General features: G+C 43.5%; 1 protein-coding gene across 6 annotated transcripts in view; it reads left to right on the forward strand.

The window, feature by feature from the left end:
- Positions 1 to 13,792, forward strand: part of LOC126987359 (zinc finger MYM-type protein 1-like) — a 66,676-nt gene that overhangs the window by 33,049 nt on the left and 19,835 nt on the right. Inside the window, exons 2-3 of one of the 6 annotated variants that reach the window (XM_050844348.1) lie at positions 6,588 to 6,705; positions 6,862 to 10,582. The exons of 4 other annotated variants lie outside the window; for them this stretch is intronic. In XM_050844348.1, the coding sequence (XP_050700305.1) occupies positions 6,603 to 6,705; positions 6,862 to 9,038 (2,280 nt within the window). In that variant the 5' untranslated portion in view covers positions 6,588 to 6,602 and the 3' untranslated portion in view covers positions 9,039 to 10,582. Of the gene's footprint in view, positions 1 to 6,587; positions 6,706 to 6,861; positions 10,583 to 13,792 lie in introns of those variants that run through there. One more of the 6 variants, XR_007740808.1, reaches the window with a different exon arrangement.

The following is a 13,792-nucleotide window of genomic DNA, read 5'->3' on the forward strand; positions in this document are numbered from 1 at the left end:
ATATAAGTGTAATCTGTAACCAGTGTGACCTATGTCTATCAGGTGCCTTAGGATATACTTGTGTACATGCCAGACTGTAATGTTAACATTACTGTAGTGCTGGAATGGCCGTGTGTAGATTTGATTTGTGACCAGTGTGATAAATTCAACTATGTCCATCAGTTCCTGGAATAGATTTGCATGCAATCATTCTGGTCTACAGGTACTCTGATTAGAGTGTATAGGTTCAGTAAGTCTTTTAAACAATGATGTCATGTATGAAGCTTGAAAAATTCCAGTTTCACTACTATTTCACGAGAATTTTTTTCATGAGGTATACTAATTGAATATCTAAATTACTTATATGAAACATGATAACCAATGTATACAAATTAAGCTTTTATCAATATTGCAAAAAAGTTAAAAGATAAATGTAAGATATTACAGTTACACCCAAAATGTTTATGCAAAGTTAGCAGCATCACTTACGGTGAGAATGCGTGTCTCTGTCAACCTTAGGGATGCAAAAGCATTACTTCTTTGAAGAGATGGGAAACCAGAAACACGAGGGGGTTCTGGAATTGTGCTTGGGCTTGGCTGCATAGTTGATGTATCTCCAGATGAGTCAGAGCAGTCTGTGTCTTCATAAAGTGTTTTATGCTTCAATCTGTAATGATAAATCCTGAATAATAATTTCAACACCTTTGAATTAACATCCTATCAAAGGTGCAACTTCAAAGATTAACTAACTGCAATCCCCAACTTGTCTGTGATTGAATGTGTACCATAGGAAATCAGGGGACAGTATGAGCCTACATGAGGCCAAATAATACCTCAACAGGAAGAAAAATACTCACCCTAAAAGCCAAGTACTCACACTGGATAGGTAGGCCAACTTTCCCCAGGCATGACTTGGTCCTTGATAGCCTTTTTGAGTTTTCTGGGAGTCTCTGTATGGAGGCCATCTACATTTTCTTTCATTTTTTGAAAGCCAAATGCTTGGAGCAACATCCACCTCTTGTGTTTCAACAAACACAACTACACAAAACTCTTTGGAAGTCATGCTGATTGATTGAATCACTGTGGCTGAAGGCTGTGAACAAGTGGAAAAGCAGCAAATGAATTTTGTCATAATTGTATCAGCAAATATTTTCTTTGGATTGCCATGTAAGAAGATATCTTCAAATCTTTTTGCAGTGTTTTAACTTTGTAAATTCCTAAATTTTCAGATGATAATGGGTAATGAAAAACAATTTCCTTAACCTGATATACTTGATATATTATACTTATATTATTAGGCTCACATTTATTTGAAATAATATTTTGAATGCATCCAATTTCATTGTTAATCATTACTCCTTGATCAGCAGGTGTGACTTTAAAACAGTATTTTTCCAAGTATAATTCCTTGTACTGCTGGCATACCATTTCATCAACTAAAGGGCCTTGTGCGTGAATCTTTTTCAGGACAGGATAGATATGTTCTTCCACATCCATACTTATATTTCTTTCTGAAATCCTATTGATAACTTGAGATAAAGGGAAGTTGGGTTTCCTCAAGAGATTTTTTATGACTCCCAAAAAGTTTTCAAATTCAAATGCCGAAAAACTATCAAGAGTACCATGTTTTGCGACATCATCAGGTAGATGACACAAATTACGAACATTGTAAACAGCATATCTTTTCCCATATATCTGGATAAAGTGCTCAGTGAACTTGAGTAAATAGTCTTTTGCATACTCAACAGAATTTGGAATATCTTTTCTGGACAAGAGATTGACTGCACTGAACAGCAACATGAAATTGTTATATATGTTGATGTCAGTGGTATCTTCAAAACCACAGGGCCTGTATATAGAAGAAAACTTCTTGACTCATTTGCTTTGAATCTATCAAGTTCATCTAGCGACCTTGGTTTACGGTTGAATTCCGCAGGCATGAATTTTGCTACATTGACCAGGTTTTTAGATATTAAGTTTTTCTTGTGAGAGCCTATCCTTACATTTAAGGGTCCTTTGAGCCAAAGATTGAGAAGTTTTCTCATAACACCCAAATACACTAAGTGCATAGGATCCAATACAAATTTTGACACTAAACAATTTGTCATATTCAGCTTTGCAAGAGGGGATATACCTCGGTGGTGATTACTGTGACTTTGAGCAAGAAAATTTTCATCTGATCGTGGTAGAGAATTCAATTCTGGAAATACCACAGTTCCAGCCTCATATTCCCCCACCTGTTGACACCTCTCACATCCTGAGTAACCATTGTGAGATGTGATTCTTTTAAAGAACTGTCGTGCTGGGGCATCACAAATAAAGGAGGCTGTGTGGACTGGGATAAGATGCTCACCAAGCTTATACCCATTAGATACAAGTTTCAATTCATCAATGAAATCTTTCAAAAATTCATCAACATCATTAGGTTTTGACATGCCATAAAATATTCGTACAACTTCTGGAGAACAGTTGGGTTTAAGTCCTTCACACTGAAAATTAATCAGTATTGTCCAAAATTGTGCTCTAGAGCTCCGATGTAATGGTATGCCATCACAGTTTATTTTCAGAGACAAACCATTGTGTACAAGTAGCTGAATGGACTCTTTAGATGTATGTCTTGTTTCATATTTATCAATAGCTTTGAGCAAACCAAAATGGTAATACTGGCCTCCACATTTTTGTGTAATAAGTGATGTTTGGTTGACTGGAGTTTTGAGCAGTGTGCGAGCCTCTGAAGGAAGGGACGCATCATAATTTAGTTTTAGAATGGTTAACAATGAATTAATAGCTGTGTGAGTTATTTGATTATCAACAGCCCATTGTAGCAGCTGGCTTTGTGCATTTTCTGACACAACTGGAGGTACTTTTGGATGAATTGTGATTTCACAGTCACTATCAAATACTTTTACTTCATTACTAAGTGAAGAACAAATTTCAGTTTGCTTTCTTTTGTGATCATCTGTATTTAACACCTGCTGAGCTCCACAATCTACATCCTGCTTCCCTTCACATGACAATATCACATCATCATCACCATCACCCAGAGTCAGTAGTAGTGTGCAAGATTGACACATTGACGAGGGATAGATCGTTGGGCGTGTTTGGGTTGGCTTGTATATGGATACTGACAACATTTTCTCTTAGCTTTTTGGGCTAATGTCCACTTTGAAGACTTCATCTTTCAAAGATTTATCAAAGATAACTCACCACTTGTGTGTAGAGTGGTAAGTTGTTCAACGATGACGGGACGGCTTCTTGGATGAGCCGTTTTACAACGTAAACAATATTTAAGCGGGAAAAGTTGAACTTGATCTTGATCTTGAACGTTCGCTGCCTGTAATCCCGATCGGAAAACGGATAATCCATTTTTTTGTATGTTTGCATAAATGCAGTGTTATACATTAGCTCATGATTGAGGCAAATATGAGGCAAACTGTATCGGGCCAATTTGGTTTTAGTATTAATTGGTTCAATTAACATTTACTGATGTAAGGCCGACACCGCTAACGAAGTGGTTTGCTGCAACAGTCACTCAGCCGCCGCTGCCGACACGACCCCGACAGTAGCCGATGCTGGCCCAATAACCCCATGTTTGCTGGGGAGCAGAGGGCCAGGGTGTGGACGGGCTGTAATTGGGACAGGAAGGAGCGGAGGGCCAGGGTGTGGACGGGCTGTAATTGGGACAGGAAGGAGCGGAGGGCCAGGGTGTGGACAGATACACTTGGGACAGGAAGGAGCATAGGGCTAGGGTGTGGACGGGTACACTTGGGACAGGAAGGAGCGGAGGGCCAGGGTGTGGACGGGTACACTTGGGACAGGAAGGAGCGGAGGGCCAGGGTGTGGACGGGCTGTAATTGGGACAGGAAGGAGCGGAGGGCCAGGGTGTGGACGGGTACACTTGGGACAGGAAGGAGCGGAGGGCCAGGGTGTGGACGGGTACACTTGGGACAGGAAGGAGCGGAGGGCCAGGGTGTGGACGGGTACACTTGGGACAGGAAGGAGCGGAGGGCCAGGGTGTGGACGGGCTGTAATTGGGACAGGAAGGAGCGGAGGGCCAGGGTGTGGACGGGCTGTAATTGGGACAGGAAGGAGCATAGGGCCAGGGTGTGGACAGATACACTTGGGACAGGAAGGAGCGGAGGGCCAGGGTGTGGACAGATACACTTGGGACAGGAAGGAGGGAGGCCAAGGTGTGGACAGGCTACACTTGGGACAGGAAGGAGGGGAGGGCCAGGGTGTGGATGGGCTACACTTGGGACAGGAAGGAGGGGAGGGCCAGGGTGTGGACCGGTACACTTGGGACAGGAAGGAGGGGAGGGCCAGGGTGTGGACGGGTACATTTGGGACAGGAAGGAGGGGAGGGCCAAGGTGTGGACAGGCTACACTTGGGACAGGAAGGAGGGGAGGGCCAGGGTGTGGATGGGCTACACTTGGGACAGGAAGGAGGGGAGGGCCAGGGTGTGGACGGGTACATTTGGGACAGGAAGGAGGGGAGGGCCAGGGTGTGGACGGGTACACTTGGGACAGGAAGGAGGGGAGGGCCAGGGTGTGGACGGGTACATTTGGGACAGGAAGGAGGGGAGGGCCAAGGTGTGGACGGGTACACTTGGGACAGGAAGGAGGGGAGGGCCAAGGTGTGGACGGGTACACTTGGGACAGGAAGGAGGGGAGGGCCAAGGTGTGGACGGGTACACTTGGGACAGGAAGGAGGGGAGGGCCAAGGTGTGGACAGGTACACTTGGGACAGGAAGGAGCGGAGGGCCAGGGTGTGGACGGGCCACGCGTGTGTAGGGTTGCCACCAGGGCCGTGCAGAGGGGGGGGCGGAGGGGGCTCGAGCCCCTGCCCCTTTGAACCTTGATGCCCGAAGTGCCCTTTTGCAGCATTTAAGGGGCGCCAAATTGAAGCTGAAAGTCATGAAATAACTAACCCATAACTTCAAATCTTAGTTTTTTTTTTCTTTTTTTGTGTATGTGTTTTATATATACTTAATGGTTGACTGGTTGTTTAATACCAGCATTTATTATAATAATAATTTTTATGTTATCACCGTAATCATAATTTTTATTACGAACCTATCAGTCAGTAAAGTGCAGAAATATGTAATAGTTTCCCCCTTTAATCTATTGTTGCGACCTTGAAAATGATGTTCGGAAAACGCGCCCTGTCCCGTTAGGAAGGCGGGCGAGGGAAAGCTTGTGTTTACTGTTTTGCCTATGGTATAGGTAAGCATGGTGGAATTCCCCTCATGTATGTTAAGTTTTGACCTATTTGGGGCCCATAGGTGCCTCAAGTACAGTGTGGAAATGATTTTTCTAAAGAGATGCTTGTATTTTGCCCCTGGTATAGATGGTGTAATGGCCCAATAAAGCCTGGGCGATAGCAGCTGAGGAGTGTCACCCATGTAGGCCTCAGGGACGCCACCTGCCTTCCCCCAGACCTTGTTACAGCCTTGTCCTCAATGCCTTGCCTTAGCCGTGCCTCCTAGTGTTTTCTCTGTGCCTCCTACTGCGTGCCTTGCTGTGTCATAGTGTATTTGGCCACTGAAACAAGGGCCAATGTGTGTAAGGTGGGTGTGCTGTTTGGGCACCTGTGGACACCGCCACCGCGGTTAATATATCCGCCTAGTTGTACTACATGTGTATGTACTGTGTTAGTGTTTAAGACATTTGGCTGTACGTGTACGTACTGTGTTAATGTTTAAGTACATTTGGGTGCACCCTTAGGTTGTAAGGTGTGAAAGTGGTCCGAGATGACCAACCCTCCCCTTTCCCTGTGATTGGGTGCGAGTTGCGTGAGTGTGGTGTGTGTGTGAGTGCCTTGTGTATCCTAGTTAATTTAAGTACAATAAAGTGTTAGGTTAGACTAACCTAACGCAAGGAATCACTAACACACAATAAACACTAACCTGTTAGTTTAGTGTGTGTTAGTGATTCCTACGTGAGTGTTAACTTGTTGACCCCCTGTAGCTGTGAAGCCGTGTCACGGACAGCCTGCCGAGCCCACATAAGGTGAGTTGACTGTTAAACGAGCACCGGCGCTGCTGTGGTGGAGGGAAGTTCGAGTCCTTCCCGGTGGGAGTGCCGTAGTGCCTTGCCCGGAGGTAACGACCCCCCATAAGCTGAGAGGGCATCGCAACACTATATTTCGTTTTCTCAATAAAGAAAACATTTGTGATTGCAAAATTGCATAAAATATATGCACTTTACATATTTGCATTTGCAATATTGTTATTAATATTTACGAGTACATATATATTTACATATATACTGCACTGTGCAGATCCGAGGATAAACAAACATCTTGTCTGCCGATTCTCCCGCCGGCGGTATGTTATACATTTGCAGTGGTATTTGTTTGTGCATGGATGATGTAGGCCGTAGGCCTATTCTTAAGATGCAGAACCACTATTAAACGGTAGGTACTACCTACCGTTTAATAGTAGTTCATGATGCTTCTCTGCACTTCTACCTTACCTAGGTAGGAGTGCAGAGAAGCATCGCGCTTACTAGCAGACCCTCACTGGGCCCCACAATTTTTCCAGATCGGTTTGGGAGTATTCGAAAGCAACAACATTTGTAGTTTAACGATCACATTTGCATAATTTCAGTGCAGAGTGTGAGAGATGCCTCGTAAGGAGAGGAGGTTAAAACAAAAACAAAAGGAGCTGTGTGAGGCCGCAAAAGGGAGTGGATCACTTACCAGCTGGATAACAGAAAACAGAAAAGGTAAGAATAACAGTTACTTGAAGCACCTACCTTTTTACATTGCCGACACAGAGTTTTACTGTTGTTTTCAGTAACAATACCAATCAATAATTATCCCACCATTCCCGATAGACACTGTAACAGCAGATTGTACAATGTACTGTACCTTGTTTCTAGATGGACTGGGAGCAAGTCATGACGAATCAGATGAGAAAATGGAAGGAGAGAAAGACGACGACACTGTGCATCAGAGAAATGACAGCTTGCTGGGAACAGAGAGCCAGGAGGACACAGAGGTTGGAGGAAAGCCTGGAACTTCAGAGGTTATTGAGCCCACACAGAATGCTGAGATAGAGGAAACAGCTAGTATCCAGGAGAAAGATGTTGGAGTGAGAGAGACAGAACATGAATTACAAATTGCACAAACTGTGGAGGTAGAGGAAGCAGCAAGCCAGGAGGAGGCAGATACCAGAGGGAGGCAGACATTCTCACACCTGCTTGAACTTACCCACCCAAATGATCCTGCCCATGTCCAACAACAGAACAGAGAAATCTTGTCCCGCTTACTAGCCACCACACTTTACCTGGCAAGACAGGGATTGCCTTTCAGAGGAGATGATGAGAACCCGTCAAGCCAAAATAGAGGTAATTTCATAGAGTTGGTAGAGGTATTTGGTAAATATGACAGTGTAATTAAACTGCATTTGGAATCGGTAAAACAGAAGCAAGGAACTGCTAAAAGACCTCTTGTCTCACTCCTCTCCAACAGAAGTCAGAATGATATGATTAGAGCTTTGGCCATATCAGTAAAAAGAGTGATCCAGAAAGAAATCCAAGAGAGCAAAATCTTTTCAATTCTCATGGATGAAACCACAGATGCTGCACACACTGAGCAGGTTTCTTTTGTCATTAGGTATGTGCATAACATGAAAATCAATGAGCGCTTTCTTCAGGTGTGTAACATTCATAACACAAGGGGAGAATCTCTTGAAAACTTAGTGATAGATCTACTTGAAGAAAATAATCTGAAGTTGGAAAACATCAGGGGTCAAGGTTATGATGGTGCTGCAAACATGAGCCGACGCTTTAACGGACTTCAGTCAAGAATCCTGAAAAGAAATCCAAAGGCATTGTACGTACACTGCCAGGCACACTGCCTTAATCTGGTGCTGGTTGAAAGTGCAAAGTCAAACCTCTGTTTTGTCAGCTTCTTTAACTTAGTTGAAAAACTTTATGCTTTTGTGGCCAACTCATCCAAACGACACTCTGCATTTATTGAAATGCAGAAGACGATGTACCCTGATCAGCGACCACTGGAACTGCAGAAGCTGTCAGACACGCGTTGGGCCTGCAGAGAAACAGCCCTTTGCACTCTGAGGAAGGTCCTCCCAGCTGTCATGGAGTTTCTTGAGCAAATGACACAGCAAGACCCTCCAGACTCTTCAGCAGGTGATGCAATGATTCTACTCAAGAGCATCAACTTTGAATTCTTCCTGTGTTTGGAAATCACCTGTCCAATCTTCCAGGTAACTGCGATGGCTTCTAATGCTTTGCAGCAGAAAGACATGGACCTGGGTGCAGCATACAAAGTTGTTAATGGAGTTTTACAGGAACTGGCACACAGCAGAACAGAGGAGAAGTTTGATAATATGTATAAACAGGCTACAGAGAAGGCTGCATCAGTGGGCCTGGACCCTCCAACAGAGATTCCTGGTCAAGCTAGGAGGAGGAAAATGCCAGCTAAGTATAAGTTCACTGCCACAACAGCTACCTTTGATCACACTTTCCCTACTTTGCAAGACTACTATCGTGTTAAAGTGTATTATGTTTTTGTGGACACAATGACACACGAGCTTCGGAGACGGTTCAAAGGAGAAGATAACTCCACTTGGGAATTCCTTAATGCTTTCCACAGCCTGATAGCTCCAGAGAACTGGAAAACAACAAATCCCCCAACAGAAGTACTGCAAGCTGTGAAAAAACTCTGTCAGTTCTATAACATTGAAGTAGACATATTGCAGACAGAACTTAAGGTGTTCCATGCATCATACTCATGCCCCTCACCCATCAGTGTGACATCTATTCTTACAGTGGTCAAAGAAAACAATGCACATATGGTTTTCCCTAACTTGACTGAGCTGCTGAAGACATATGGCACCCTCCCGGTGTCTACAGCTACTGTGGAACGTTCTTTCTCAAAACTGAAGCTGGTGAAAACAAAACTTCGCACCCTTTGCAGAGAGGATAGGTTGTTAGACCTTCTTTTACTTGCGATTGAAAAGGATATTCCAGTCAACCTTAGTGAAGTCATTGATATTTTTAAATGCATGGGTAACAGGAAGTTGCTGTTGTAACTGCAAGAGAAGATGCCACTGTAATGTACACACACACACACACACACACACACACACACACACACACACACACACACACACACACACACCTTAGTGACCTTCTCTAAGTTCCCTTATCTATTCTTTCATCAATCAGTTACTTTTAGTTACATTAATAATATTATAAAATAACTATGAATAAAGCCTACATCATTGATGTCTATGATATCTGTTAATAAATGCAGGCTGGATTATGAAGCAATAAACATTTAAGATTTCAGAAATATGAACTTTATTATTACTGGCCACTCTCTACTAATTTATACATCGAGTAATTTGAGTATGAACAATGATGTGGTATGTTGTGATTCGATGTTATCTTTATGAATATGGGTTGCTACAATTCAGCCTGTTATAGTCAGGTATGCTTTTGTATCCTTTCTCAAATTCATGCTCCATGTGCCCCTTTTAAACTTTTGAGCCCCTGCCCCTCCAATGGTCTCTGCACGGCCCTGGTTGCCACCCCGACCTCAGGAAAATACCAACATCTTACTCTCCAATAAATAAAAGTACGATGAAAGAGAAGGTTTTTGCCTTAGGCCAGTATTTATGTTATGACTACAGTACCCTCTCCAGTTTCGTGCTCGCTTTGTTCTGAAGGTGTAGCGCTAAACTCGAGGGTCGCGAAACTCAAGGTATTGAAAACACTGAAAAAGCGCTTATTTGTTCCGACCCGTGGAGTTTTTTTAATTTTTTTATGTGGCTTATGGCGCCGGTAAACTATCCATCTGAGCCTAATGGTCGGCCCCGAGCCTGTCATGGCGCAGGCAACTGTTTATAGTGGTGCCATTATAATTGGGTCATGCTGCCCCCCGGAGCTCACTTTTTTTCCTCCTTTACTCCCTTGTTATCTCAAAATACGTACCTTGGAAAAAGAAAGGAAACAGAAAGAGAGAACGGGTCATTTTAAAGCCACAGATGAAGCCTTACGATTGGCTGAGCTCTGAAAACACGCTTGTGATTCGCTGGGAGTCCAATGACGTCATCGCCGGCGCTCACCCAATCAGCGGCCTCACTGCCTTATTAACCCGTAGGCTTCGGCTATGGGAAGGCCGAGAAGTGCCCGAGAAACGACAAAACTACTCTGCATTTTGAGACTAAGAAAAGAGCATGGAACGTACATCAGAGTACTCCTCTCATAACCATAAAACCGTTAAAAATATTTACTTTTACTCAAACTCCATTCTTTTTGGGTGATGTTTGTTACAAAATAAACAGTCTCGTGATGCGTGGCATCTAGCCGAGAGTCGCTTGTTGTGTACTACAGAGAATTTGCCAAGTGATCACTGTATGGATAGCTAATTCAGTATGCCACGACCTTACAGCACCACCTATGACAAAAAAGCCCACCTCAAGATCACCCACGCACCACATTGACCTAGGGCATTCATGGTGGGTTGCACTATGCCACCACCGCCTACAATTAGCTCGAATTAGGCGTTTTATGGCGAGCCCTTTTTAGGGTCCACCGTACCACAGCCACGACTCGTGAAAGCCTAAAAAAGGGTCTGCCCACGTTCTCGGGTTAAGGAGGGCGGCCGGGGGGGTCCATCCTGGGCACACAGTATGTCCTATGGCTTTGAAATTTTAGTATGTTGTTTGTTGGTGTAAGTGTATGACATTCTGTGAATTTTGTGAAATTTGGGTGAATGTGTAGAGGAGACTCAAACAAAGCATAAAATCTTATTTTTGTTTCACAGACTTTAGTTGAAAAAAATATACCATAGAAACTTTGTGTATATATCTACATTTATCATTTTGTAATTTTTTTCATTTTTTGTTCTGGCTTAAAAAAATTGAAATTCATTTTCATTAATAATTTTCTCCATTTTTTCTCCCGTTTTCTTTTTACATTTAAAAAAAATGTACAAAATGAGAAAAATTGCCGTTTAGTTGTAGATTATATTGATACCTTACAAAAGACTGTCAGACGTTTTGTCGATTTTGTGAAATTTTTTGAAGTGTAAAAAACAAATTTTCAAGATTTTGGCTCCTCAAGATTTTTTTTTCCATTTCATGTGTCTTGCCATTTGTATTCATTTGATTGTCATGAAATGTTCACATATGATTGTTTATACCTTGTTCACTTACTGGGCCGCCAGTGTGCTGAGCAGATGTTTCACTTGTTGCATATTGGTACCTCTGTGGCCCGAATAGCCCTTTCTATAAACTTTTACAAACATGAGCATATAAACAATTTGTGGGTAAATTTGTATTTATTATGACTGCAGATGTGTTGCAATGGTACCAGGTAATAAGTTCAAAATGATAAGGTAATAAATATATAGCTATGTAAAGGCATCCAAAATACATTTAAAGTTTGGTGACATTTTGCTTCCAAATATAAGCATTTCATTATGTAACAGTAATCAACTGTAGAGGCAAATGCCCCTCATATCAAACAACGTAAAAAAAAAAAATCCTAATAAATGAAAATCTTGCTTTCATAACAAAAAAATAATGCTCCAGATCACTACTTACTAGTACTTGGAATATTAGATTATCCCAATGTTTGATTTATTATAGTGTATTTTACTGAACTGTACAGGGAAATACCACTCCGCAAATAACGTAAAAAAAAAAAAATCCTGATAAATTCAAATTTTGCTCATAACAGAGAAGAAAATAATGTTCCCCATCCTGCTCTTCATCTGTTTCTAACTCGTCACTTTCCTCGGAGAGCTCATCATCTGGGTCATCTGAACTGACAAAAAACCTGAATCATCTGAATCACCAGATGAGGTATCCGATCGCCCTCCTTAAAAGACGGTCGGGTTCATTTCTGTTGAAAAGGAGGGAAAAAAACATTATTAATAGTTTTTTTATGTACAGCTCATCAAAATGTAAAATATTGTATCGACACAAACTTGTATAATAATCATAAAAACTACACCAAATAGCAGAACAAGACTATATCGTCAGTGCGTCGCGAACTGGTACATATATGCGCCAACCCATGCCTGGTACATTGGTGCACCAATACGCGGCAGAGGGAAAAAATATTAGTGGTCCGCGATTTGGTATATATTTGTACCGTGGATTTTTACACTATACTACAGGCTATCCTCTCATAATGGTACATAACTCCTCTCTGCAAAGTCCAACGGACACTGGCGTGGTGGGCGCCGTGAAAGTTCCGCGGAGCAGGCAAGAGCGCTGAGTTGCCAAACGCTATTGTAACAGTCCCAGGTTCGACCCCTGGTCATAACAGGTTGAAAAATAAAAAAAGGGGAGGAAGAGGAAGAATAGTGACGCTATTATTCCTCAGCCTCACAGAGAGTGTACGGCTGGGTTCGATTCCCTGCTGTTCTCTCTCTGTAAGCTGCCACCAGGAGGTTGTAATATGGCACAACCCCCAAAGCCTGTAAGCGAGGAACGGCAGTTCTATGAACCAGGTGGGACGGAACTAAACTAACTGGTTAGTCCCCAGACTCTCCCTGCCCTTGCAGGCCAGGTAACACTTGACCTTAACAACTGTCCCACCTGGTAGATAGTGTCCGTCGCTCCCAGCTTACTATGGGTTGTTCCTTGAGGTAGATGGTATCCTCAGTCCAAAGTTTGGTAGTGTGGGGTCGTGGTTACCTTCGGAGGTCGTGGCGGGGGCGATTGCGAGACTGCACCGTAGGCTAGGAAGGCTGTATGCATTAATACAGGACATAGGCAGAATACAATTTATTGGTTTGTTTCCCAAGTTCCCTTCCCCCTAACAATAATCCTCACTAGACGAGGGAAGTGTAGCATGTTTTGTTTATAACTGTGAAAACCTTTCTTCTAATCCCTAACATTCTTATGGATAAATGCTACACACGAGAGAGATGAACATATGTAGGTATATATCACAGGGCTACCGCCCGATTGGCTAGACAATCCGATATCAACTTCCTGCATCGGCGTGCACACACACCAAAAAACACTCATAAAAAAATAGGAAGAAAAGAGTTTAGTATGAGGGAAAGATCAGACCGTTACAGCTAACGGGGGGGGGGGTGAGGTCACTGTTAGCCCCTCGTCCACACAGCGGGTGCCCCTTACCCATTTGACACAATTTCCTTGGCTGGTGGAGGCCTGAGAGCTACACAATATGCTGTCGTGCCTTGCCTACAGGGGGGGTTGTGGAGCCGTTTACTCCCATCACAAGCCTGCTGGTCTCCCGGGCAGCGGCAGGGACTGGAGTGTCTCGCCCTTACCTTTGCTCAGTTCAGGCACTCATGACTGAGGGCATGACCCTTGTTAACCACTGGCGTCTGGGTCCATTCCCGACTCAATTGGGCGGCTTCAAGATGGCGGGCACTCGCCTTCCCTACCCCTGGACACCGGCCTTCGGCTGTCTCTCGCCACCTGCGCCGTGCGGGAAGATTAAGTCTAGAATGAATCACTAATGAACGTCGGCTAGGGCTATCTCTCACTCCCAGGCAGCCGTACTCTAGCGAGCTGTGAGCTTATTACCTCCGTGCGGGAAGATTAAGTCTAGAATGAATCACTAATGAACGTCGGCTAGGGCTATCTCTCACTCCCAGGCAGCCGTACTCTAGCGAGCTGTGAGCTTATTACCTCCGTGCGGGAAGATTAAGTCTAGAATGAATCACTAATGAACGTCGGCTAGGGCTATCTCTCACTCCCAGGCAGCCGTACTCTAGCGAGCTGTGAGCTTATTACCTCCGTGCGGGAAGATTAAGTCTAGAATGAATCACTAATGAACGTCGGCTAGGGCTATC

Source organism: Eriocheir sinensis, chromosome 64, assembly GCF_024679095.1.
Source record: "Eriocheir sinensis breed Jianghai 21 chromosome 64, ASM2467909v1, whole genome shotgun sequence".
Taxonomy (NCBI): Eukaryota; Metazoa; Arthropoda; class Malacostraca; order Decapoda; family Varunidae; genus Eriocheir; species Eriocheir sinensis.